Raw genomic sequence first — 26,489 nt, 5'->3', positions numbered from 1 at the left:
CTCCAGGAAAGGAAAAAAAGCAGTGGGGTTATTTATGATGGAAAGAAGACTCCAGATATGGCATGCCAGGAACACTGATTCTCAGGTGGGTGGAAAGCATTAGCATTTTACCCATATTCCTTATCAGCTTCCTGAGGATAATTAGAATGCATTTCCATTTGCATTTTATTAAAGTTTCTTTCCCAACAGCTCTCTCTTTAACTGTGGAGACAGGTTTGCAGCAGGTTGCCAAGGAAGCAGGTGGTCAATGCCATGGCCCAGGAGGGTTGTGACCAGTCCTGAAGGCCCCAGGCTGTGCTTCGACCTATAATGAGACAGAGAATGGGAGGAATGTTACAACTGTGTTCCCCAGGAATCACTGATAGATGGAAACTATCTGCCTAGACCCCTTTATTCCAGGGATCTCCCTGAGTCAGAGAGCACCAAGTTCAGGGTCAGATTCTGGGTCAGGAGTTGGCGGGTCAGGCTGTGCATTTGGGAACTCACCCTGCTGTTCTGGGCTCTCCTGCCCCTCGTGCTGGGCCCATGCCACAGCTCGTCGCTGCTCAGGACTCAGAAAGGCCATTTGTTCAGGAGTGACAGCCACAGCCTGAACACTTGTGAGACTAGATAGCTGGGAGGGACTGAACACCACCTGGGGGCGGGGACAGGAATCAGGGCATCCATTGTGGCCCCCGTTGGGCCCTGGCTCTTCGTGGTCACCGCACGCCCCAGCCCATCAATACTTACAGCAAATTTAGGAGCAGGGATGACAGAAATAGCAAGAGGGGTAAGGCCCTGGATCTGTTCCTGCAGCAGTGCTGAAAGGGCCAGGTCTGGGATCCCCGCTGTTGAAGCAAGTGGGATGGGCATCCAAACGTTGTCTTCTACTGGCCTTCCCCCTTCTCTTCAAACCTATAGACCTTCTCCAACCTCTCCCAAAGTACCCTACCATACACCTTGCCCAACACATCTCCAACCTCTTACCTAAATACCTTCTTGGACTCCCACCCTAAGAATTCCACAGCAGTCTTCCACCCATGGTACGGAAACCAAACCCTGACAACTAGTACCAGCAGTGGTCCAGCCTCCCTACCTGCTATTGTGCCAATTTCGGTGAAGATCTCCGGCCCCCAGTTACTGATGGGGCCAAAACCGCCAGGCCGCACAAGGAGCTGGGCTAGAACTTCCAGTTGCTCCTCAGAACACTGGAGATGCAGATTGCCCAGGAAGAGAGCTGCTTGGCTGTGGAAGAGTGGGATGGAAGGGAGGAAGATTCAGCCACAGTGATAGGGCCCATGGTCATGAGCTGGGAGTATAGATGGCTTCAATGAGGCCCCTTACTCCATGGGACCACTCCTTCGTGAGCCTTCCAACCCCAGTGAGTCCACCTTTACATCAGCACCACCACCCACACCCTTCCCTCTGCAGGTGACCTGAATTCCCAGCTGCTGATATGTTGTAGCTCCTCCGGCCGAAGTCCACAGAGCGTATAACCCAGTGCAGTCAGGTGAAGGAAGTCCAGGTGGCTCACATGCCGGCCACTCTGCCGCAAGAAACTGGAGACCACAACCCGGAGCTGGGATGGGGATGGAGGGCACAGAATAAGGAGAGAAATCATGGGGAATTCGTGGAAGAGGAAGTGATCAGGGAAGTGACAAGTGCTACTGGATTACATACTTGTATTATTAAGACCTGAAGATCCAATAGCCGTGGGGAAGGTTGAGAATCCAAAGAAGAGAAGGCCAGGGAAAACAGGCAGGAGGGAGTTTGACCTGTTTGGGGCCTCAAAGTGAATAAATCACAGAGTTCCTAATGCCACAAGTAGGGGGTATTTAAAAATAGAAAGAATGGCCAGGCAGAGTGACAGGAAAAAAATTCCTTAGGCTTTAGGTGACCTGGAGGCCTGGACCTGTGGAATGGATGTTTGGAAGGTAGTAGGAAAAGGGAAGGTGTTACCTGGACAGAGCTCCAGCCATCTATCTGCCCCAGGGTGCTCAGCACTCCCCAGTCCACTAGGATCAGCTCCTGTAGTTCTCGCTCTCCTAGACCTATTAAGAGCCGACCCAGCTGCAGGATCTGCTCAGGTCGGAATCCCCGGGGAGGACCCCACAACTAGGAGAAAGAGAAGAACAGTGTGAATGGAAAAGCAATGGTCTAGGAGTCAGAATGCTGGGTCTTAGTCATGCTTCTGACCTTAGCTGTGTAACTGTAGGCAAATCACTTGCCTCTCTGGGTCTTGAGTTTCCTCAACTGTATGCTGAGGATGCTTTAAGGTTCCTCTGACTAAGGTGTTACTGAAAGACACTAGAGTCTCAGTAGGGAAGATAGCAGACTCTAGTCCATGAGTTCTAAACTTTTATGTGCACCAGACTCACTGGGAATGCCTGTTAAAATGCAGAACCTTAAAGCCCTAAGAAGATTCTTCAGTGAGTCTAGCATGGGACCCTGGCATCAGCATTTTAAAAACCTGCTCCCTGGATAATTTCGATAAACAGTAAGTTTTGGAACCCCTGCTTTCTTCCTTCTACCCACTGTACTAGCTTCCTCTCCTCCATACTCATCTCCTCTGACCCCCTACTTAGGATCCAAACTCTCTAATTCTTTAATCTCCTGTTTCTCCCACCTCTTACCCAGCTATCCATTCCCTTGTGTCCCATAATTGCACCCAACCAGCTTCCTCATGTTGGCCTCTCCATAACCTAACCTGTTTTGCCTTGCCCATTGCTGCCCGTAGTCCTTCAGGCCCAAGTCCTGGGTCTCCTGCAAATAATGCCAGGCAGTCCTCAAAGTCTGCGAGCTCCATCTCTGCAATCTGAGTTGCTGACCAGGCTGCTGGGAATGTCCCCCGTACATCTGCACAATTTGGCACAGGTTCTGAAGGGGTAAGGCAGGCACAGGGGGTCAGTGTAGAACTAAACTATGCCCAGAGAAATATCTATAGAAGGAATGATTCCCTCCCACCTTTGGATAGGGCAGTGTGGACACCATGGACCAAAGGATTACTCTAGTGTGAGAATTGTAAGACTCAAAGGATGTTAGAACAAGTAAGTGACTAGAAAGGACAAGCCTTTCATTGTATAAATGGAAGACTGAGGGAGGTTGCCTAGGGATTTAATGGCAGGTGTAGATCAGAACCCAGGTCTCTGGCCCCACAGGGTCTCCCTCCTACATCCTAAGCATCTTTCCAGCAGACAGCTCCATACTCTAACATAGAGCCAAGCCTGGAAGCTGGGACACTGTTAACAGGGATAAGAGAATGGGAAAGGGGAAGTCCCAGGCTAAAAATGCAATAGGTTCTAAATTTCTAGGGCAATAGAACCCTAGAACTGGAAAAGACCTTGTAGATCATCCCTCTAACCACTTTGGTTTATAGATTAGAAAACCCAAGCCCAGAGAACAGAAAGTGTGCAAATCTACTTAAAGGGCACAGCATACCTAGAGCCTAAACTTATGACTACATTGCTGGATATTGTGTCCTATACACCCCAATAGACATATGAATATTTGGGTAGTTTCACCTGGGAGATCTTCTGCAGTAGGCCGTACAATCCCAGCTACCAAGGCTGCTTTCTTGGGAGCAAGCTGTGGCCTCCCACATAGCTGTCCAACTCTGCTCTGCTCCCAGCTCTGCTGTTTCTCTAGGAGCCACTCCAGGGTCTCTGGGCCCAAGGCTTCCTGCGTGAGAAGGTAGATGGAGGGTGCAGAGACCTAGGAAGGTCAGGGCCAGCTGCTGCAGCTGTAATTCCAAAGTCCTGTCTCTTTTTAGCAGTTTCCCCCAGATTCAGGCTTCCCATCCCTTGCCCTCAGCCTCCTTGGCCTTAGCTCCCCAGAACCAGCTCACCAGTCCCCTCTCTGCTCTTACTCCCTCCCTTGTTCCTTCACCTCACCCTGGGGATCAAGGAAATAGCTTCAGTAGACAGAGTGAGTACTAGGCGTCCAGCTTGCTCTACTTCACCCTGGCTCCACAACTCCGGCTTCCTGGGGGACAGGAAGAAGATCAGGGGCTGGGATGCTAAGAGAACTGTGAGGGAAAGGAAGGGGAAAAGAGGACATGCAAGGACTGGGGACTCAGGGCTCCAAGGAACCTCAAGTGTATTGAGTGAGCTGCCACTGATGATAGTGGCTAAGAGGGTGGGTGTAGAAGGAGTTAGAATTGGAAGTTCCCGAAGGTTCATACCCAAGAACAGGCTCCTGCAACAGGAGCCATCCCAGCTCTGTGGCAAATGGCTCTCCTAGGCAGAAGCCCTGCAGCTGATTGAGATGGGCCAGCAGGATCGGTAGGGGGATCCGTCGTGTACTCTCTATCCCCAGGAATCCAACCAAGGGGCCCAATGTCTCCAGCACTTCCCTTGAGACTGTTGTCTCCTTTGGAGCCTGGAGAGGGGCATCAGGCCTTGGGATAATGCATCTCTGACTCAGGACCAGACTCTTTGATCAAGACACCAAAACCTTTGATTTTTCTCTCTGTCCAGTTCCCAATGGCAAAACAATAGCAGTGTTTACTTCCTTAAATAAGGAGCCCAGATAGGAGGAGGCTGAAAGGCTAGGAGATGGAATCCAAGGAATTTTTGGGACTCCCATGAATGTGGACAAGAAATAGGAAGCAGGTTCTCAAGGAATGGAACCTAGAGGTAGATCTAGGAGCTAGGGTCTTGTGGACAAGAACATTTTGTTCGGCATCAAAAGTGTCTAGAAGACAGAGAGCATTGTCTGAGAGGTGAATATTATCCAGGCAGCAGTTCTGAGTCTGGTAGGTTGGACCCTTACCAAGTTTTGTAGTGCTCTCTCTGCCAGGGCTGCCCGGTGGAGGGGGGTCAGTGTCTGCAGTCGCTCTGGAGCTCCTCGTACCAGCTCCACCACCAACATGATAGAGTCATTGAACAGTCTATCCATCAACCGGACCCTACAGCAGTTTGACAACATGGGCCCTCAAAAATGAGCCCTGCTGAAATGGGCCACATTGCCCAGACAAAAGAGGTAACATCAGACCAAACCTTACGGCCCTAGACAGGATCTGATATCAAATTGCCCCAGATGCAATTCCCATCATAGTGTTTAAAGGGAGAGAACAAAAGGAATGACATATTTCTAGTCTTCCTGAGAAGAAATGACCAATGATCCTACCATCTAATGGAATCCAAACCCCAAATATTAAATATCATTAAAACTCCCCCCCCGCCGCCCCGTATAGATTAAGAAACAGGCTCCCAGAGGTGGTGGGATCTTACTCCCAGTTCCTCTCTTCCACAGTGCCACCCTTCCTCTACTTGTTGTGAGGAGGTCCTCTCTCATTTGCATAGTGCTACACAGTTTACCAAGTTCTTTTGGGTATTCTCTCATTTGATCCTTATGACAAGATCTTGAGGTAAGACAGGTATTTTTCTTTCACAGATGAGGAACTCAGGTCTTCCAACTCATGGTCTAGGATCTTTCACCCTATCTAGGTCCTTGGAATTCTAAATTATCTCCAAGGACCAATAAATTTAAACAGATTTGAATTTTTTTTTTAAGCCCTCTTGTCCCAAAATTAGAAGTGATATTTTACACTCTATCTAGGGTTGCCAATTCTGGAACTGGAACTAGGCCATGTAGCACAAAGGCCAAAATCTGTGGAAAGGCCTATAAAAATGAAGGATGGAGTCAACCGCTTTTATCGTCACCTCATCCCTAGGAAGACTAACACCAGCCGTTTTCTACCCTGACTTACAGATCAGATGGCAATGGGGTAGGGATGGGGGTAAAATAGAAAAAGAAGCCTATGAGAGATACTCACAAACTCCTAGAGTCTGTTTTAGGAGGACTCAGGTTCATGAGTTTTCTCTCCCCACAACTCTTACCCATACTTGAATGCGCTCTACAACATTCTTGCTATGGGACCATCCAGCCTACGCTTGAATAGCTCTTGAAAGTTGAAGTCGGGAATTCACTACCTCAATTTTCTTTATATTTTGCAAGAATCTGATTTTTATTCCCTCATCCTTGTGATGCCCACCAGGGCCCTTCAGAAACATGCCAATCTATTTTCTATTTGGTAGCCTTTGGGGTATTTGAAGGCATTTATTATGCATGTTTCATACATGTTCTCTTTCTGTACTCCACTGAACACACTGACAACATGGTTACTTAAGCAGACTACAGTCCTCTAGGGCAGAATTGGACCATTGCCTCCCTCCAGTTCAGATATTCTATCTCTATTAATGTGGCCTATTATATTATGATTGCTTGGCGGGCCACATCATAGTGTTGCCCGCCCTCAGCTGTCCCATGCTGGGGCCATGTTCTGGGAGCCAGTCAATACATAGAGCAACTTTGAATAGAATCCTCTACTTTGGGCTATAACTGATGTTAGGGAACCATCAGAAAGAAAACCACCACCTTAAGGGCACTTCCTAAGGGCAGATCTTTTACCCCAAGTTGAAACTCCTAAGAAGCCAGTATCTCTAGTTACTTACGGTAAATCCAGGAGTAGCTTGGTGTCTAGCCCACTCAGTTCTGGCCCCAGGGTTGCCAACTCTGGCTCAGGCATGGTCATCCTCCGCTGTAGCTCTGCCCAGATACAGGCTCTCTGTAGGACAAGGTGGAGAAACAGGTCAGGACAGAGTTAAGCATGGGGGCTGGATTCTGTATCCAGGGTCCCTGCCTCCCTGCTCCAACAAATGCCTAAGCACCCCTCTCACCAGGCTCCCTCGAATCCCGGTGGGCAGCTGATAGATCATATGCACTACTTCGAGGAAGTCTGCCATCGAGTTGATCTGCTGCAGAAACTCACACGACATGCCCCCTGCCAGGGTGCCCAGAGCCCTGTAGGTTTGTGAGTGGATAGATGCTCATTCAACACATGCCATGGTCTGTCTGCTCCTTGTATCAACACTCTCGACACAAGTACAGATGTTCATTTGTGGTAGCTTATAGTTTGAGAAATGTTTTTCCATAGATATTTTCATTGGCTCCCCACATCATCACTATTTATCAGAGAGGAAAATAAATGTTCACAGAGGTCAAGAGACGTTCCCAACATCATTCTATTACAAACATGGTAAACTGAGCCAAGAGCTATGTCTTTAGATTCTGAAGTCCATGATTCTTTCACTGTGGGTACAGGTTAGGGTATACTTACTTATTCCTGTTCATTGCTGCTTGGCCAGTGGTTCTGATTAATGAACTGGATCAAACTAACAACAACAAATGTCTATTGGGAGCTTGCACGGGGCCAGGCACTATATATTAAGTACCTTATATGCCTTATGTCACTTAATCCTCACAACCACATCCTATGAGGTAGGTACTGTTTTAATTCTCATTCTATAGAAGAAAAAAACTGAAGCTTAGAGAGGTTAAATGACTTGCCCAAGATCACAAATACGTGTCAGGGCCGGGACCTGACCACAGGTTTTCTGAGTCCCTTAAACTAATCAGGGTAGTTGTGGTCCTGTGGGAGGGCAAGAGGGTGAAGGGAGGAGGAGCCAAGAGAAGGCCCACAGGCTGGGATGAGGCATCCTTCGTCCCCACATCTCCCATTGCATACCACATCGTGCCAGGCTCAAAAAATGTTAGTCAAATTAAACTCACCGCCAATGCAAGTTACTCACTGCAGATTCCTGAGTGTCAGGTTGGTGGGCACCTGCATCTTCTTCCAGAGAAACTGTGCCTACAAGAGGAAAAAGAGGAGCAGCGCCCCAGCAGAGGTATTTGCCTAAGAACTTAAGATGTCTTGGATCCAGTCCTGCCTCCCCACCCTGTGGGTCCCACCAGCCTCCTACTCTCCCAAATGCACATTCCTCCGAGGGAGAGAGAGAGAGCGCGCGCGCGGGGGGGGGGGGGGGGGGGGGGGAATGGGGCATTAGGGAGGAAGGAGAAGGAAAGAGTAAAGCAAGTCACATTATAAAGTATAAAGGATGCTCGGGATAACGTGCCCAATCCAGGGCTGATGGGTAAAAGGGGCGGAACGTAGAGGGTAGTCCTGGGGTAAGTGGGGAGAACTACCTGCTGCTCGGACCAGGGCAGCTCGCGATAGCGCCTTCGGTGGGCCAGAAGAGCCGTGGAGTCCAGCTGCAGCAGCTTTAGCGGGAGCAGGGGAAGCAGGCAGTCTGGCCAGGTGGTGGGGGTGGGCTGCTGCTGGGGATGTGTGTAGCAGTGTCGTGATAGGGGAGCGGGGAGCCACGGGGCAGGAAGGGACCAAAGCTAGGAGGAGGATGGATGGCCTCCGCGGCTAGAGCCGTGCACGCCGGGAAGCCTTCCCATCGAAGGTGGCTGCGGGCAAGTCTTGCTGCCATTTAGGCACCTGGCAGACTAAAGTCCTCTCTGATTTTTGCTCTTTATCTGAAAGCAGGCTGGTTGGCTTGGAAGATTTCTCAGACCCTTCTGGCTTTGACATGCTAGGCCATTGTGGATCACGCTGCCCTGTCTCTGGACCTGGGGAGGGCTGCTAATGTCTTGGTGGGCACAGAGCCAGCCTGGACTCTCAGGGCCACTCAGGGCGAGCGTGGGAGGCAGCACCAGCCATACGAGACTGCCCTGGGACATGGCGAGGAGTTTAGTTGGGAGATGCCACACGTACCTGACCAGGGATACACACAGCTGCACCGGCACCTGTCGTACCTATGTTTGTAACTCCGTCTTTCACCTGCATGACAATTCGCAGTGTGTGTGTGTGTGTGTGTGTGTGTGTGTAAGGAAGTGGGGAGGTGTGGGAGGCCTTCCCTGGCCACAGGGAAGATGCCCTCCTCCTTCCCCAGAGCCCACATCCCTGAGTGTCTCATCCTCCCTGCCACTCTCATACCCGAAAGGTCTGCAACAATGCTGCGGTCTGGCAGGCTGAGAGGCGTGATAATTGGGGGGCCAGGCAGGAGCAGGCCCCCACCAGAACTCGCCTAGGGATGGCCTGGAGTGTCTGGGAGCTGAGGCCTGGTAGCAGAGGGTGCAAGGAGCAGAGTTCCTCCAGGGACAGCTGGGGAGCAAGAGAGACAAGAGTCCTGAAGAAGAGAGGCAGGGCGGGGGGTGGGGGTGGGGGTGGAGACAACAAGCACAGTACAGCACGCGCGCGGCAGGTGTGAGGGGCTTAGAGGGAAGAAAGGGGCAGTTGCGGGAGCCAGGGAAAGGGGGACAGGAACCTCTGGGGGATGTTGAGAAGTTGCTGCTACTCACATCATGCCTGGGGAGGAGCCGTCCAAGCAGTAAAACAGCCTAAGGTGGGATGGGACAGGAAACGCCGGCTCTCAGGTCCTGGCAGCCAGGTTTGAAACAAATCCCTAGGGCTACCCTCCAAAACTTCCAGCTCCCTCTCTACCACCCCCACTGATGAGCCTGGCTCCAGGCTCTTCTTGATCTGAGGAAGGGGGATGAGGGAGTCTTCCTTGGGACAGAGAAAAAGGAGGAGGCTCCAGAGGAGCTGATGGTATCCCTGAATATAATTCTCTTGACTGGGGTTCCCAGAGGCGGGGGCGGGGGGCCGGGGAGGATGGATGCCAGAAAGTGAGACAGGCCCACCTGGGCAGGTGTGACACTGGTTCCCTGCAGGGCAGGAAGCATGGCTCTAAGCTGGGGCTCTGACAGCTCCTGTAGGAAGCGGAGGCCCAGCTGAGGGAAGAGAGGGGCCCAGACTCGCAGCTCTCGGGGGCTCAGCACAGCTCCTCCAGAGGAGCGCAACACTCCCAGAAGTTCATATGCCACCTGTAACCAAAGAAGGTTTGGGACTGGAGAGAAAAGACAAGTGAACCTTAAACTTCCTGTCCAATCCCACATTTGGATTTCCCAGGGCCTGGGCTAGAGCTTAGAACCAGGGATGGGAAAGGAACAGAATGAGTGTAAGATGTCAAAGGGTATGTTTGGGGTGTCATAGACCAAATGGCATAGGGTCAGGAAGAGGTAGTAACAGATAAGAATGACCATGGAAAAAGGAACAGAGGTGGCAGGGGTCAGGGGAGGGATGGCACCGTTGCGCTCAAGCTTGGTTGGGATGACTGGGCAAGTTTTCCACACTGACCCAAGGAAAGCCTGGAGTCTTATAGGCCTGTGCCAAGGGGCTCACCCGTCCTTGTGGGCTGAGGGTCCCGTTGGCCGCACATTCCAGCAGGCCCCGTTCTACCGGACCCATTGGGTCACTCAAGGGTACCAGGCTCTGCAGCTCCTCAGGGCTCAAGAAACAGGCGAGGGACCCCAGCCTGAGAAGGACACGAAGCTGGCCTTCATGTGGTCACGGAAGCTGGCACTGAGGTGGGGACCACGTAGGTACATAGAGTAGGCACTCTGACCACTAAACTAGGAAATATGGGTGCCATAGATAGGCCTCTGTCCTCCAGTCCAATACTGCCTGGGGCCACTGCCTACTTTCTTGCCCCTTCCTTCCTAGGACCCCGACCCACCATGGCAGCCATCCTCACCTCTCTCCCAATGTGGCCTTGATCACTGATCCCACAGCCACTCACCTGCGTACCTGCTCCTCTCCATCCTGGACACTCTGGTTCACCAGGCTGCGTAGCACATGTCGGGCGTGCCCTGGCCCAAGACCTGCTGCTGGCCAGCTATCCTCCAGGGCCTGGATCTGAGATGAGGCAGGTCAGCTTTGTGTTGGGGTCACTATGGGACACTTGTGGGGAGGAGCTCACCAAGAGACATGCTACCGACTCCTGTCCCACCTAGCAGGAGATGGGCTAGTCAAGTTAAGAGGATCACGTCCTACCTGGTGAGGGCTGAGCTGCAGAAAGTTTTCCAGAGGGAGGTGGGGGAGCAGGGGCAGCACTGCCCACAGTAACTCCTGGGACCAGGCAGGCACTTCCCCGAAAAGCTCAGGGGCCAGCAGGCGCTTTGCAAGAGCCTCCTTCTGTTCAGGTCTCATTCCTGGGCTGTAATCCCGGATGGCAGCCAGGCTGGGGAGAGTAATGGGTCTCAACCCTTGGCCCTGTTCCAAACAGTTGTCCCCTGGCTCTCTGCAGCCCCTACTGTCGTGGGCAAGAAGGAGACTCTCCCTAATTTTAACAGAGAGGATCTCAGGAAGGGGCTGTGCTAGGCTGGTGGGGTCGGCCTGACCCTGACAGGATCAGGAGGAGGGGTGTAGGGTCCTTACACACTGTCGTTGGCCAACAGGGATGGTGGGAAGCGCATCAGGTCAGAGACAGCCAAGAAGGGGATGAGCGGTGACAGGTCAATGAAGAGCTGGGAGGTGAGGCGCGGGTAGCGCTTGAGCAGCAAGGCTGTCAGGCGACCCAGGGCCTGCTCCTCAGACGGTGGTACCTGTGGGGGGCACAGGAATGGATGCTGGCTCTGGAAATGCTCAGTATCCTTGCTGTCTCCTCTCGAGTTCCTCCTTCCCCTGGGCAAGCCCTCTGCACACCGGGTTCCAGGTGCTCTTGATTCCTAGATTTCTCCCTCCACCCTGGTTCCCCCTCTCTCAATGCCTACCTGCAGCTGGGCCCAGGAACGGTGCATGAGCGTCAGGAAGCCCTGAGCAGCCTCCCTCTCTGCTGAAAGCACCAGCTGCTGGAGATTTTCCGGTGGCATGTGCAGGTATGCCTAGGAGTGGGAAGTTCTTGTGGACATGGCCTCACTGGGTTGTGACCCAGCCCACCCATGGGCTCCTCCATCTGTTACCTGCACTAGAATCTGCAGGGCCCAAACACTCTTCTCCCTCTGGAGCAGATCCCATAGCACAGGCTGGTGGGGAGACAGACAAGATGCTAAGAGCTATCTTCTCTGTCCCTCCTGACGCTTCCCCAGGTGCTCCAACTCTACTTGCTAGGATGCTTGTCCTTCATCTGAAGCTATATGTGTGTCTCCTCAGATATTAAACTCCTTTAGGCCAGGGATGATGTCTCTAACTTCTCCTGTATCTTTTTCCATGCCAGGTTCGTTGCTGGATCAATAAATAAATACTTGGAGATCTGAACCAAATTACTATGAATCTAAAATAATTTCATTGGATGCAGGGCTTGAGAATGGCGGGCCTTAACATGGAGGAAGGAATCTTTACATACCCTACAGAACCTAGCAAAGTGCCTTATATATAACAGGGAACCGATGAGTTAATTACAGTATTTATATATTCTAGCCCCTTCACTCTACAGAGAAGAAACAGAAGCCCAGGAAACCTAAGTTAAATTATTTGCCTAACACCACACTAATTTGTGACATAGTTGAACCCAGAACCCAAGACTTCCGATTTATAGTTGCCCTGAATTTTTCTCATTTCTGCCTTATCTTCCTTTATTTTGCCAGCCTCCAATTCTTGCTCTCTAGGGACAGAATTAGAGCCCTCCAACTTGATCCCTTTCCTTTCTGGAGCAGAAAGGGGGAGAGTCAAAGAGTCAGAATAATGAGATACCATTCATTGCATGTTTATGTATCCTGCTATCTACATAAGCCCACAGCATGTCTTATCTTAGGTAATCCTTACAGCTACCCCCCCCAAAAATTGACATGATCATTCTCCCCCATTTATAGATAAAAAAATATCGCCCAGAGAGGTTAAATAACTTGTCCAAGGTTGATCATAGAACTAAGATGTGAACCCAAGCCTGTCTGACTCCAGAGCTAGGTGCTTCAGTCACTGTAGTATACTATACTATCATCCTCTCTGTATTAGAGAAACCATTTGGAGGCCCTTCCCTCTGTTCCAGGGGCTTTCACCTTGGCAGATCACTCACACTGAAGCAGGCCAGCAGCTCCATCTTGTCTATAACAGAGCTGGGGCTGGCGGTGGGTTCAAAGCCCAGCGGGGTTGGCCGATCCTCCCGTCCCAGGTACTCTCCGACTGTCTGTAGCACACTGCGCCGGCCCTCTGGGTGGAAGGCATCCCAGAAGGAGCAGTTGTCTGGGAGACTGGAGAGCATCAGGGCCTGTCCCAGCATTCCCTGGGCCTCAGTCCCCCCGGCCCCTGGACCCAGGAGAAAGGTCAGCAGGCGCAGGAGATAATGTAGGCGTGTGGAGTGGGCAAGGGCTGGTACAGAGGACTGACAGCGTGGCAACTGGGATAGCATGCCAAGCAGGAAGGGAGCTGGGGCCAGGCACAATGGGGATGGTCCCAGTGGTGGCAGAGAAGGCAGAAGAGGGCCCAGGAACCCCTCTAGGAAGCAAGTGTCATTGCCCCCACGACTTATCCTGCACTGGCCAGCAAGCCAAGGCCAGAAGGGCACCAGGGCTTCGTACATGGTGTCATTGGCACAGACCATCATCAGGAAGCTGCCCCCATCTGGGCAGCGTTCCCCACAAGGTCCAACGTGGCAGGGAGGGAAGGCAGTGACATCTGGGGTGGGGCCCTGGCACACATGCTGAACCCAAGCCTGATTGCTGGGGGGCACAGCCTGCAGACCCGCCTCTCCACACAGCCGCTCAGCCCACAGAGTCTCATTCTCCAAGAAGCAGCCCCAGAAGTTCTCTGGGGTGAGGGGAACAGGGGGCAGACCTTCAGGACAGCTGGTAGGTGGTGGGAGCAGGTCAGCACAGAGCTGCTTTACCAGGCGGCGGTTGGGGCCAGACAGGGCTGAAAAGGAGAGGTTGCTACATATTGCCTCCAGGAACTGATCAGGAAACTGGTCGTGGCAAGCCTGTAGCCAGCCTTGGGCACCTGGTGCCCATGAGACTGCATACCACACAGCTGTCTGGCAGATGGCAGCGGTGCTGGGAGGGGGCCGCGGGGTGGTGGGCTTGGCGTGCTGGCAGAGCAGGTGGATGGAGAAGTTGGAAATGCTGTAGGGTGGTGCTGGGCCTGAGTGGTTCTCGCAGAGGGCCTCCACAGAGATGGCTCGCCGTTGGCGAGGGCTGATGTGGGCCAAGGGCTGGGAAGCCCTGGGCAGAGGTACACCTGTGCTCAGGCAGTGGAGGAGGGCAGGGGGTGGGGGTGGCGATCCAGACAGAAAGCCCAGTGCCTGGACATCCCAGGAAAGGTTGTGCCGGATGCCCCTGGGTGTAGAAGGAGGAGCAGACGGCATCTGGTCAGTTCACATTTCCTCCAGTCGAACATTCTGACCCTGGCCCAGAGCCCAGCATGGGGGGTGGCAAGCATAGGCTTTTCCAAAAGGTCCCTGGGAGAATAGGTTTTACTGGTTTAAATACTGGAATGTTGGAAATGGGAGAGAAGTCTGTCCTGCCAAGTCACAGAATCACTCCAGCCCAGTTGGAGTCCCTTCTGTCCACCTGGCTCCCTTCTTTCTCTTTTCTTCATATGCTTTTAGGTAGCTTAAATCCAACCCTTGGTTGACCTCATATCAGGAAATCTGCTGAGCAAGTGAGTAAGTCTGACTGTGCTCTGGCATTGTTGTACCGAAATAGTAAGGGATAGAGGAATCCAGTCTTGTCTTTTCTTTCCATACCCCATCTTTACTAGGTAGTATTTATTAAACACTATGTGTGAGGCACAGTTCTAAGTGGCTTACACATACAGTATCAACCCATTCAATCCCTTTCAACAACTCTATGGTGGCTAATATTATCTATATTTTATAAGTAGGGAAACTGAGGCATAGAATGAGAATGTAACCTCCCCAAGGTCACATGACTAGGTAAGGTAAAGCTGGGACACCAACCCAGACAGTCACGCTCCAAAACCCCTAAACCACACCCCTCCCATCAGTTTTCTCCTCCACTCTGGAGGCTGATGACTTCCCAGGTCCAATCAGAACTCCTCTCCTGGTAAGAGAGGTACTTACCATAAAAGCAGCTGCTGAAGGTTGCCTAGGAGGGAAACAGTAAGGAAGAGGACTCCCCCAATCTCACCCCTTCTTTGCCCTGCCACAGCCCAGCCCCAGACCTGGCAGCACTCACCTCCCTGGCACTGCCCATTGCCATCAGGCTCTGGTTGCCCCAGAATGGAGAAGACCTCATCCCGTAGGGAGTCGGTGACACGGAGCAGCCCCTCCTGGAAGGCAGCAGAGAGGGGGGCCCCCACTGTGCGCAGCAGGCCTCCCCAAAGAGCCTCCTCAGAGCCCAGCTCCCCTGCTGGGGTGAGCAAACCCAACAGACCCTGCAAAAAGTGAGGGGTGGGCTCCATCCCATTGAGGCCTGTGGCATTGGCGGGGTCCACACTGGGCTGCACCTGTATCAGCGCCTGCCAGTGTGTGCCCTCTAACAGCAGCTGCAGAGAAGGCAACCAGTCAGCCACCAGGACACAGTCAGAGGGCCCATCACGAGTACACGGGGGCCGGGTAGGGGCTGGAGGTCCCACGGGAAGCAAGGCTCCTAGCAGCACCTCTGCGAGCCCACCCAGCACACCTGCCTGGTGCCCCAGGAAGTCCCGGGGGGTCTGCTCCTGTCCCAGCAGTGCCAGCACATCCCCTAGCAGCCCTAGCATTGGCTCCCAGTCTGGGCTGCCTCTCAGGGTCACTAGGAAGTCGTGGAGCCGGAGGGCAGGGGGCTGGAGGGGTGGGGGCTCCCCCACAGGTCCCTCCCCCATTCTCCCAGGCTCAAAGGAAGAAGAAATGTTGGCCAGGAATGCAGAGAACCGTGAGTGGCTGAGGGACCCCTGGGGAGCCTGGTCCATGGTGGAGAGCAATGACTTCAGGAGGGAGAGACCAGGGTCCAGGGACTGAATCCCAGTAGGGACCAGAGTCACTGTGAAGAGAGAAACAGGAGCTCACTAAAGGGGAAGAGCCTAGAACCCAATTCAGCCTTGCCCTGGAGCCCAGCCCTAGCTTGGATCTAAGGAGGAGGCGAAGGGGATGGCGAGCCAAGTCCCTTTACTGAATCAGCCTACAGGAAGTCTTGACCTGCTTTCTTACCCCTCACTTTCTCCCTAGCCTTAGTCTCTGCCCATCGTCCTTTATCTTTTATAGAAACCAGTTAATCTCTGCATTCTTATTTTTTCTTAATATTTTATCTATTTATTTGACAGAGAGAGACACAGCGAGAGAGGGAACACAAGCAGGGGGAGTGGGAGAGGGAGAAGCAGGCTTCCCGAGGAGCAGGGAGCCCGATGAAGGGCTCGATCCCAGGACCCCAGGATCCCAGGACCCTGGGATCATGACCTGAGCCGAAGGCAGACGCCTAACAACTGAGCCACCCAGGCACCCCTCTCTGCATTCTTAAGTCTCTTTTTAGCAACCATCCCCTTCATCCCCAGCCCTGCTCACCTGTGCAGGATAGTGGCAGCAGCAGAGGCCAGAAGCTCAGAGCCATGCTTCCAGGTGAGCACCGGGAAGAGGTGAGTTCTGGTTACTCTCACCTTGTGTGGGATAGCCAGGTGAGGGCAGGGCACTGGGAGGCAGCCCGAGTTGCCACTGACACTGTAGTGTGGTCTTTCAGGAAACAGTATCTGTAACCTGACAGGTTTGTCACCTGAGCTACTGAATACCTGATCATTGGGCTTTGGAAAAAGGTGTGCTTCTGTGAGAGGGACCAGTGATAGGGGATCCCAGGGGGCCCTTGGAGGAGCCCAAGGCTAACTTAGCCTCAGTTAAAAGCCAGGATGCAGATTGGAGTGGGCAGACATGGAGGTGGAGACCTGGAAACCAGGGGTGTAATCTGGTTGGGGTAGGGGTGGGGGCTGCAGAAAAATATAAGAAAACAAAGAGGGTCCAAAGGAGTTAAAAAGCAAGTAGGATTTGAAGAATCAAGGCAGAAAGGGGGCCCAGAAAAAGGAGCGGGGCAGCCAGGTATAAACAGAGAAGAGGAATAAAGACCAAAGTCTGGTGCAAAGACAAAGCATTCAGGAAGAGGAGAGCTGCTTTCAATTCAGTACCAAGAACCACAAAATGCTAAGAATGGGGCAGGACTTCAGAGGTTCCACACACCAAACCTCTCATTTTATGGATGTGCGACTTGCTCATTGGGCCTTTCAAATGTTTGGGTTTGCCCTCTGGCTCTCTTCCTGTGGCCTAGGTGAAAGCCCTGTAGAAAATTCTGAGCTGAGAAAAGAGATAAACCAGATTAAATCACTGTGCAAGGGGGCTACTTCCCACACTCACACATACACGCATGCACACACGCACACATGCTCACACACACACACACACACACACACACACACCACAGAGTACTTCTCATAGATCAGAGAGATCCTATTCAGAATAACTGGGTCTGGTCAAGACGAGAAGTCTTTTCTGTCCTCCATTTATATATCCCCAAAGGCCTTTACTTGATACCAGCTCTAAATAGTAATTCAACACTGAGGCTCCACTTAAACCATTATTCTGTCCCTCTTTCCTCAGAACCCTCCTCTATTCTATCCCCCAAGCCCACACATTCAAATCTATTATTAATGAGCTTCTGCCCTAAAAAGTTCACTTAGGATCGTAGAATTTTAGAACTGGAAGTGACCTGAGGGATCCTGTGGTAAAAACTTCTCATTTTATAAATGAGGAAATTGAGACCCCACCAAAATGGAATGATTTGGCCAGGCCTCCAAAGTTGAGGACGGTGCTAGTATTTTCCAAGGCAAATAAAAAGTCAGGATTAGTGAAATGATCTATTGCACCCCTTTGCTAATATTTTCCCTTTGCCCATCAAAGTTACCACATCTAGTCTGGAAAGCAGAGAGGAGAATCAAAGAATATGGCCTGGATTCCCAATAGTTTTCTATCTCCTGGTTCCAGCCCATCATGCAATCCATTTGAATTTCTGCCCTTGGTTCTGTAACAACCCTCTTATGATAAATTCTCTTTTTTTGCTAATAGCATAGCAAAAAAAATGAGATGGCTTGGGTTCAAATCCTGGTTCCAATGTTTACTAGCTGTATGTTGTGGGCAGTTTTTAAATCTCTCTGTGTCATAATGTTCTGTTCTATAAAAAGGAGAGATCCTAGCATGGACTTATTGAGAGGACTAAATTAGATAATGCACTTGAAGTACTTAGCACAGCATGTGGCATTCATCCAACAAAGAGTAAGCACCTATCACGTGCCAGGCACTGGTACAAAATAAACATTCACTAAATGTTACTACTATTGTTATCAGACTAGCTCACTCTGAATTATTTTATTTGAAACTAAAGAGCCCTAATTAATGCAGAAATTCTTACCAGAAAGTAGTGTCTTGAGTAAAAGACCTTTAGAACAGGTATGAAACTAGTTGGCTCAAACGGAGAGAGTAACAATGAGTACTCCCTCAACCCAGGCTGGGAAATTCTTGGCAATCCACATGATGATGGAGCAAGTGGTTGGTTAAGCAATCCTATTGCCACCAAAGATTCAGACTACGTGCCAACTGAGGGTAAAGTATTTAGGGTTTATAGCTAATACAGCAAGCTATTCGATATAAGCAGGTTATTGCTTATACAGTTGGCCCTTGACAAGGCAGGTGATTAGGGGCACCCCCCAACCCACCACTGTGCAGTCAAAAATCTTAACTACCCAAAAACTTAACTACTAATAGCCTTCTGTTAACTGCAAGCCTTACCAACAACATAAACCATCGATTAATGCATATTTTATATATTATATGTATTATATACCATATTCTAATAAACTAGAGCAAAGAAAATATTATTAACAAAATCATAAGGAAGAGACAATACATTTACAGTACTGTATTTATCTAAACAAACAAACAAACAAACAAAACAACGGTGTATAGGTGGACCCACACCCATGTTGTTCAAGGGTCAACTGGGGTTTGGTAAAGTCCAACAAGAGTGAGAAGAGTACCAATCTATGAATGATCAAAGAGAAAGAGAGAAAAACAGAAACAACAAACTGAAATTACAGAAATCTAGAACAAGAAATTAATCATGTAGCTAGCTAAAGTGAAATGGGTAAGATTGGTGGGGGTGACTGGAATGCTCTGTAATTAGCAATTGAAATGGAGATACCCAAGAGGAGCCGGAGAAGTTGAGAAATCTGAAACATCCTCACTGTCCCAAACCTGTCATAGGGTACTCTGTCTGACAAGAACACAATCTTCCCTTTGTAAATTACAATTATTTTTCTCCTTTTTGATTTGCCTTTTGTAACTGAAATATATATTGCTCATTAGCTATCCAAGCAGTCCCCACCCACATTTTCCAGATGTCTTTCTGTTGGGTGGGGGCAGGTGATTAGTTCTGGCCAGTGAATAGTAAATGACCAAAGACTTTAAGAGCTAGTGAATGATGCTCCTGTAATCTCTTGCCTGTTGAGGTAACCTAGAAACTGCAAGTTGAGATGGCAATGTCACAAGACCAAGTAGTCTCAAGCTCCAAATTATACCAGAACATTTACAATCAATTCTCATTATTTATGAGTTCTGTATTTGTGAATTAGCCTACTCATTAAAATTTGTGAACCAAAATCAATACTTGCAGTGTTTTCATAATCACTCACAGATTAATGCAGAGTGGTGAAAAATTTGAGTCCCCTGATGTGCACGTTTCCAGCTGAGATTAAATACGGCAATGCTCCACTGCCTTCTCATACTATAAGTCATGTCCTTTTCATGACCAATTTAGTGCCACAAGTTTAGCATTTTTGTCCTTTTTGTTGGTTATTTCACTGTTTAAAATGGCCCTTACGCTTAGTGCTAAAGTTCTTTCTAGTGTTCCTAAGCACAGGAAGGCTGTGATGTGCCTTACAGAGAAAATATGTGTTGGATGAACTTTATTTAGGCATGGGTTGTAGTGCTGTTGACATCAATCCAATTATGTTCATTCCCTTGTATTTTAAAGATTTATTTTATTTACTTCTTTGAGAGAGAGCCAGAGAGCATGCATGTGCTTGAGCAGGGGGAGGGGAAGAGGGTGACGGGAATCTCAGGCAGACTCTGCTCTGAGCACAGGACCTGATGCGGGGCTTGATGGGGGGCTTGATCCCATAACCCTGAGACCAGGACCCAAGCTGAAACCAAGAGCTGGACACCTAACCAACAGAGCCACCCAGACACTCCTATTCCCTTGCATTTTAAAGTGCCTTTGATGTGTCCAGCACTGGTACAAATCCACTAAATGTTACTACTACTATGATTAGACTAGCTCAAGATTAATTCTTTTTTTGCATCTAAGAATTTTAATACCAAAATTGGTACAAGAAGCAGTGGTTTTTTTTAAGATTTTATTTATTTATTTGAGAGACACAGAGAGAGAGCACAAGCGGGGGAGAAGCAGAGGGAGAGGGAGAAGCAGGCTCCCTGCTGAGCAGGGAATGGGTCACAGGATTCGATCCCAGGACCATGGGATCGTGACCAGAGCTGAAGGCAGACGCCCAACCAACTGAGCCACCCAGGCACCCCAAGAAGCAGTGTTTTAAGTGAAAGATTTTCAGAAAAAATGTGGAACTAGTTGAGTAAAGTAGGGAGGGGATCATTGAGGACTCCCCCCACCGAGGGAAATTGCTTTTCGGTCCTTATTGGGATTAGAAGAGGAAGAACAGTTTTGATGGAATGGTAATAATTCAATTTTGGACATATTAGAAATGAATTACCTAAGGATAGACAAATGAAATGCCTAAGGATAGACAAATGAATATTTTTCCTGGAGTTTCTAAGAGAGGTCTGGGTTGAAATGGAGTTAGAAGTCATCAGCATACAAACAGTAGTTGAAACCATAAAAGTGGACAAAATTAGTTGGAATTTGTAGAGTATAAAGCAAAAATGGCTGAGGACCACACATTTAAAGCTTGGCAAGAAGATGGCTAACAGCAGAAGAGGAAGGGAAGGAATCCAAAGGAAAACCTGAAGAGAGTGGTGTCATGAAGCCAAAGGAGAAGAAAATTTCAATGAAGGTAAAATGGTCAAATGATCTATAGTGGTTTTGAACTTTGTTAATTTAGCTAAAATGGAATTGATTTCCCAGAATTCCTTTCCCTGTATGGCTCCCTGTGATGGTTGGCCAACAAGAGAGATTTGTGTGAGATTTGGGTGGGGGAAGTTATACAGTGAAGACTTCTGGTTAGAAGTGTTGAGGGGTAGACAGGTTGAGGGGAGGAAGTCCAGTTCGTCCTCACTGAAGAGAAGTTTAAAAATAAGGACATCAGTCAGATAGATAAAGTATTATTTGGTCCTACAAAGGCTTTTGTGGGGTCATATGCCATGCTCAGAGGAATCTACCTAGTCTGCAATACAGAAATCTAAGCCTCATCTTACACTAGACTAGAATATAAGGTCTCGAGCAGAGACTACACCTTGTTGTACCCCAGGTGCCTAACAGTTACTGGCACATAGTATTAAGCAAAGGATTTGTTAAATAAATAAATCCATTCTACCCCACACATTCCTGGCCTATATTATAGGGGCTACCATGGTGATGAGATTGCTACTTCTACTAAGATAAAGACTTAAAATGTTCACCTCAGAGCAGGGACAGTTCTTTACAAAAAGAATTCCAGTTAATAAATATAGAAGGAACAAGAGAAATAGAACACCACTTTAGTAATTACTGCAAGCAAGATTCATTGATGAACTATAATTAATGGAGGAAAGTTTAAGAAGAAACAAGATATTTGCATAACCTCACAGTATCTTCTTCCAAGTACTTATTACTTATAAAGGGGGAAAAGAGTTAACTCCACAGTGGAGAAACCTGGTCACCATCACCTTAACTAAGGGATCAAGGTTAACATCACCAGTTATGACATATATCACTATGATATATCTCCTGATATGATGTGCTGGGAAGGCCACTTCACCTCACTGGTATTCTTCTAAAAGTTCATTACCTCAATATGATAATGAGAAAACATCAGGTGAACCTATTCTGTAAAATACCTGACCAGAACTCCTCAAATATACCAAGGTCTTGAAAGACAAGGAGACTAAGGAAACTATTACAAGCAGAGGAGATTAAGGAGACATGACAACTAAATGCAATATCGAATCTTGGTCTGGAACCTAGAACAGAAAAAGGACATTAGTGGGAAAACTGACAAAATCCTGGTAAAGCCTATACCTAAATTAATAGCATATTACCAATGTTAATTTATTAATTTTGATTATTATATCTTGGTTATGTAAGATGTTAATACTAGAGAAAGCTGGGTGACAGGTACCTAGGAACTACCTTTGCATCTCTTCTGTGAGCCTCAAATTACTTTAAAATAAAAAGGTAAAAATGTTTGAGGCGCCCAGGTGGCTCAGTCAGTTAAGCGTCTGACTCCTGATTTCGGCTCAGGTTATGATCTCAGGGTTGTGAGATCAAGCCCTGTGTTGGGCTTTGCACTGAGTGTGGAGCCTGCTTAAGATTCTCACTCTCCCTCTCCCTTTGCCTCTCCCCTCCAGCTCATGCATGTGTTCTCTCTGGAAAAAAAAAAAGTTAAAAATTTTCATCCCACCCTAGGTCACCTAAATAGGAAAAATACAAATGTAAAACATTGTGAAATTTCTACTTATAGTAAAGAACAGAAATCTCTCCAAAAGTGGCCTTTAAAAAGGCTTGCATTCATACACTGAACAGTTTTTCTTTTCTTTTCTTTTCTTTTTTTTTAAAGATTTTATTTATTTATTTGACAGAGAGAGAAACACAGCAAGAGAGGGAACACAAGCAGGGGGAGTGGGAGAGGGAGAAGCAGGCTTCCCGCGGAGCAGGGAGCCCGATGCGGGGCTCGATCCCAGGACCCTGGGATCATGACCTGAGCTGAAGGCAGACGCTTAATGACTGAGCCACCCAGGCGCCCCCTGAACAGTTTTTCTATCCTCAAAACTGAACATCATGGCTGGGACATAAAGAACATGAAAACTTTTGTTGAAAAAAGAAATGAATCCCTTTGGAAACATTAGGCCAACTAGTATAGTACAAAGTCTCAAGAAATGAGGTGGATTGAGACCTACTGATTCTCTGAGGTTTTAAACCTTTGAAAGTATAATAAATACGTTTTTTAAAAATTTAAAACTTTCATATTAAATTTAAGACACAATTACAATATATAGATAAATTATAATAAAGCAAAATGAATGTAGATTCATAACAATCCATGTTGAACTTTAAAAAAATAAAAGTTAGTTATTACAGTAATACAGTAGGTAGAAGCTGTACTGTTGTTATAAGTTTTTTTCTTTCCTTCTTGAATTATTTTTTATATACCTTATGTTATAATAAAACAAATATTAATTTTTCTGTTTCCAAGTGGCAGCACATTAGTTTGAGTTCCAGTATGGTATTTGAAGATGTAAGTAATAACTGGAGATCAAAGGGGGAAACTATGCTCTAAAATAAAAGCTCAATACAAACCATATGTGAAAAAATTTTTAATTTTGTTATATCACAACAATATCTAAATCGTAATGTCACTTGCAAAATGTTCCTGAAGAATGCTCATTATTATCTGGCATAGAGCTTCAATCTCTTCCTTTGGAATAGTGGGGTATTCCTTTTTTTTTTAAAGATTATTTATTTATTTATTTATTTATTAGAGAGTGAGCAGGAGAGAAACAGCATGAGAGGGGAGAGGGTCAGAGGGAGAAGCAGGCTCCCCGCTGAGCCGGGAGCCCGATGTGGGACTCGATCCCAGGACCCTGGGATCATGACCTGAGCTGAAGGCAGTCGCTTAACCAACTGAGCCACCCAGGCGCCCCTAGTGGGGTATTCCTATAGCAGGGATACTCAGGGCAGGGATAAAAGGAATGAGAAGAATAATGGCTTCATTACCAGTGAAGCTTGGTTTTTCAACCTGGGGATATTTGTCTTTAGACAAAAAAGGTTTTGCTTGTTTTTGGTTTTGTACAGCTATTATCACATGGCTCTGGGCTGCTAGAAGGATAATTTGGGGGAAAATGGGAGGAGGTAAAATCAGTCTTCATGGAACTTATCATTTATTACCTGGTGATCTTATGAGGAACTAGTTAGGATGGGCAGGGATTTCTGTCCTGTTCATTCATTGATGTATCCTAATGTCTAGAACAGTGTCTGGAACATAGGAACTCAACAAATATTTGTTGAATAAACTTCCATTCCAGTAGAATTGAAACCAGATCATTTTCATTAAGGAGTTAAAAAATGAAACAGCCTGCATAGATCATTCATTTGAAAAAGTCAGCTATAGAAAGCCAAGAGGGGATATTGTTAAATACCTATAAAGAAGTGCTTTGGAAACTTTAACGTGCATATGTAACACTTGATTCAATAGGACCCTGAGGATGGGAGCTGTGATCCTGCACTTCCAACAAGTTACCAGATGAAGCCAATTCTGCTGGTCCTCAGATTCACTCTGAGCAAAGATACTCAAAGATGCTGCTCAATGAGCATCTACTTTGTGAATATCATATGTAAGATTTATTAAATAGTATTTCCTTACTCTGTCTTATTAGGTTTATTGAATTCTGATTACCAGGCTCAGTGGATGCTCCAATCCAGATCTGACTGGACCATTCCTTTCTCTTGGCTCCAAGAACATTACTCTACAATGATTATCCTCTGTCTCTTCAGCTCTTCCCTCTCAGGCTTCTTTTGGACTCCTCTTCCTCCTTCTATCCCTTAAATGTTACTGTTTTCCAGGTTTCTTTCTCCAACCCTCTTCTGTTTGTATTTAACGGAAATCCTTTGTTATCTCTAATTCTTGATTCTTTTGGGGTTTCTAGGTATACAATCATCTAAAAATAGTATTTCTAGTTTTTCTAAATTATTTATTTATTTGAAGGAGAGAGAGGAAGAGAGCAGGGCGAGGCACAGAGGGGAGAGAGATCTCAAACGGACTCTGTGCTGAGTATGGAGCCCTACGCAGGGCTAAATCTTAGGACCCTGGGGTACCTGGGTGGCTCAGATGGTTAAGCGTCTGCCTTCGGCTCAGGTCATGATCTCAGGGTCCTGGGATCGAGTCCCGCATCAGGCTCCCTGCTCCTTGGGAGCCTGCTTCTCCCTCTGCCTTTCTCTCTCGCTCTGTCTCTCATGAATAAAAAAAAAAAAAAATCTTAGGACCCTGAGATCATGACCTGAGCCACCGAAATTGAGAGTCAGATGCTTAACTGACTGAACCACCCAGGCGCCCCTCTAGTTTTAATTTCCAAATAAATTTTTGTTGTTTTTTTTATTGCTATTATTTTCGATTTTTTTAGTTCAAGTATAATTGTTATTATTAGTTCCAGGTGTACAATATAATGATTTAACAATCTATACATTACTCAGTGCTAATCACAATAAACATACTCTTAATCCCCTTCACCTGTTTTTTTTTTTTTTAAGTCTTAGAAATTGTTTTATTAGTCTCGAAACCAACCGACTGCAATATTCTGTTTGTAGAGATCCAGATCTTCTTACATCCCAGGCTGATTTCGTGGGTGCTCAGAGTGGTCTGGTAGATATCCAGCTCAATTCCGGGGACTAGTTGGAATAGGGTCCCCTACTCCTCCACCATCTTTTCCCCCCTACCTCTCCCCTTCACCTGTTTTACCCATCCCTCTCTTCTTTCCATATAGTCATACCCTATTTCTTATGATAGGATTTTTTTTCCTTACGATAGGATTTTTTTTTAACGATTTTATTTATTTGTTTGACAGAGAGAACACAAGCAGAGGGGAGCGGCAGACAGAGGCAGAGGGAGAAACAGGCTCCCTGTTTCTGAGGAGCAGGGAGCCCAACGCGGGACTCGATCCCAGGACCCCAGCATCATCACCCCGAACCAAAGGCAGACGTTTAACGACTGAGCCACCCAGGCACCCACGATAGGATTTTTAATACATATTATATATTGACATTTATTTTAAAACATTTTTGTTTCTCATTTTATGGGGAATAACAAATGCTTTTCCTTGTAACATAACGTTGGTTTTTGGTTTTAGACAATTTTTACTTCAGTCGGTCAGTCGCCCCCAGCTCAGTGTTTTTTATGTATGAATATATATATCTCCTCGTGCATGTTAAACACTCAATAAATGACAGAATGTTTAGTAACAAATATTTGTAAAGACTTGAGTCATTCAACAGTGGAATGGGATCCCTTCTAGATAATAAATCCCCAGTAACTAGAAAAGTTAAAGTCTCAGTTGGGTACCCCCTTTCAGTGATGTTCTAAAAGGTGTTCCTGATTTGATGGGAGATAAATGAACTCTGAGGTCTCTCTTCTAACACTAAAAATCTATGGGACAGTTACTGATTTGAACATTCCTACATAGTGGAATCACCGCCTGGAGCAATGGCAAGGAAATGGAATAAAGGGACCTTTTTTTAAAAAAAGATTTATTTATTTAGGGGCGCCTGGGTGGCTCAGTCAGTTAAGCATCTCCCTTCAGCTTAGGTCATGATCCCAGGGTCCTGCTCCCTAATCAGCAGGGAGTCTGCCCTCCCTCTCCCTCTGTCTCCCCGCCCCCCTCCATGGTCTCTCTCTCTCTCAAATAAAGATTTGAGAGAGAGAGAGAGAGAGCTCACTTGTGAGTGAGTAGGGGGGACAAGCAGAGGGAGAGAATCTGCTGCTGCTGAGTGAGGAGCCCAACCTAGGGCTGGATCCCATGACGCATGAGATCATGACCTGAGCTGAAAGTGGATGCTCAAATTAAGAGCCAGATGCTGAACCGAGTCACCCAGGCGCCCCCTAAATGGACCCTTTAATCAAATGATGTTTGATTAAAGAGCTTTTTTTTTAGATTTTCTTATTTATTTATTCGAGAGAGAGAGAGAGAGTGAGAGAGCACATGTGAGTGGCAGGGAGGAGCAGAGGGAGAGGGACAAGGAGACGCTGCGCTGAGTGCTGA

General features: G+C 47.9%; 1 protein-coding gene and 1 long non-coding RNA gene across 2 annotated transcripts; one reads left to right on the top strand and one right to left on the bottom strand.

Moving 5' to 3' along the window:
• Window positions 1-126: 126 nt before the first annotated feature.
• STRC (stereocilin) lies at window positions 127-16,086 on the bottom strand. Its single transcript, XM_064571740.1, has 29 exons — window positions 16,041-16,086; window positions 14,737-15,543; window positions 14,622-14,646; window positions 12,621-13,875; window positions 11,569-11,631; window positions 11,380-11,490; window positions 11,045-11,211; window positions 10,661-10,847; window positions 10,407-10,522; window positions 10,010-10,142; window positions 9,469-9,651; window positions 9,127-9,165; window positions 8,762-8,929; window positions 8,540-8,605; window positions 7,966-8,091; window positions 7,572-7,630; window positions 6,660-6,783; window positions 6,435-6,547; window positions 4,750-4,885; window positions 4,160-4,356; window positions 3,870-3,960; window positions 3,501-3,657; window positions 2,687-2,856; window positions 1,939-2,094; window positions 1,416-1,558; window positions 1,076-1,224; window positions 730-827; window positions 487-634; window positions 127-304 (listed from the first exon to the last, which is right to left on the bottom strand). The coding sequence occupies exons 1-29, from the start codon at window positions 16,084-16,086 to the stop codon at window positions 198-200; spliced, it is 5,340 nt and encodes a 1,779-aa protein (XP_064427810.1). The 3' UTR covers window positions 127-197.
• Window positions 16,087-19,801: 3,715 nt separating this feature from the next.
• LOC135361582 (uncharacterized) lies at window positions 19,802-25,574 on the top strand. Its single transcript, XR_010405029.1, has 3 exons — window positions 19,802-20,596; window positions 23,933-24,071; window positions 25,299-25,574. It is a non-coding gene; the product is annotated as an uncharacterized LOC135361582 (long non-coding RNA).
• The last annotated feature ends 915 nt before the right edge of the window (window positions 25,575-26,489 follow it).

Source organism: Mirounga angustirostris, unplaced genomic scaffold, assembly GCF_029215605.1.
Source record: "Mirounga angustirostris isolate CCGP_5_RB_7025 unplaced genomic scaffold, mMirAng1.0.hap1 SCAF_9, whole genome shotgun sequence".
NCBI lineage: Eukaryota > Metazoa > Chordata > Mammalia > Carnivora > Phocidae > Mirounga > Mirounga angustirostris.
Note: the sequence above shows the minus strand (reverse complement) of the source record. Positions and strands in the feature narration are given on the sequence as shown.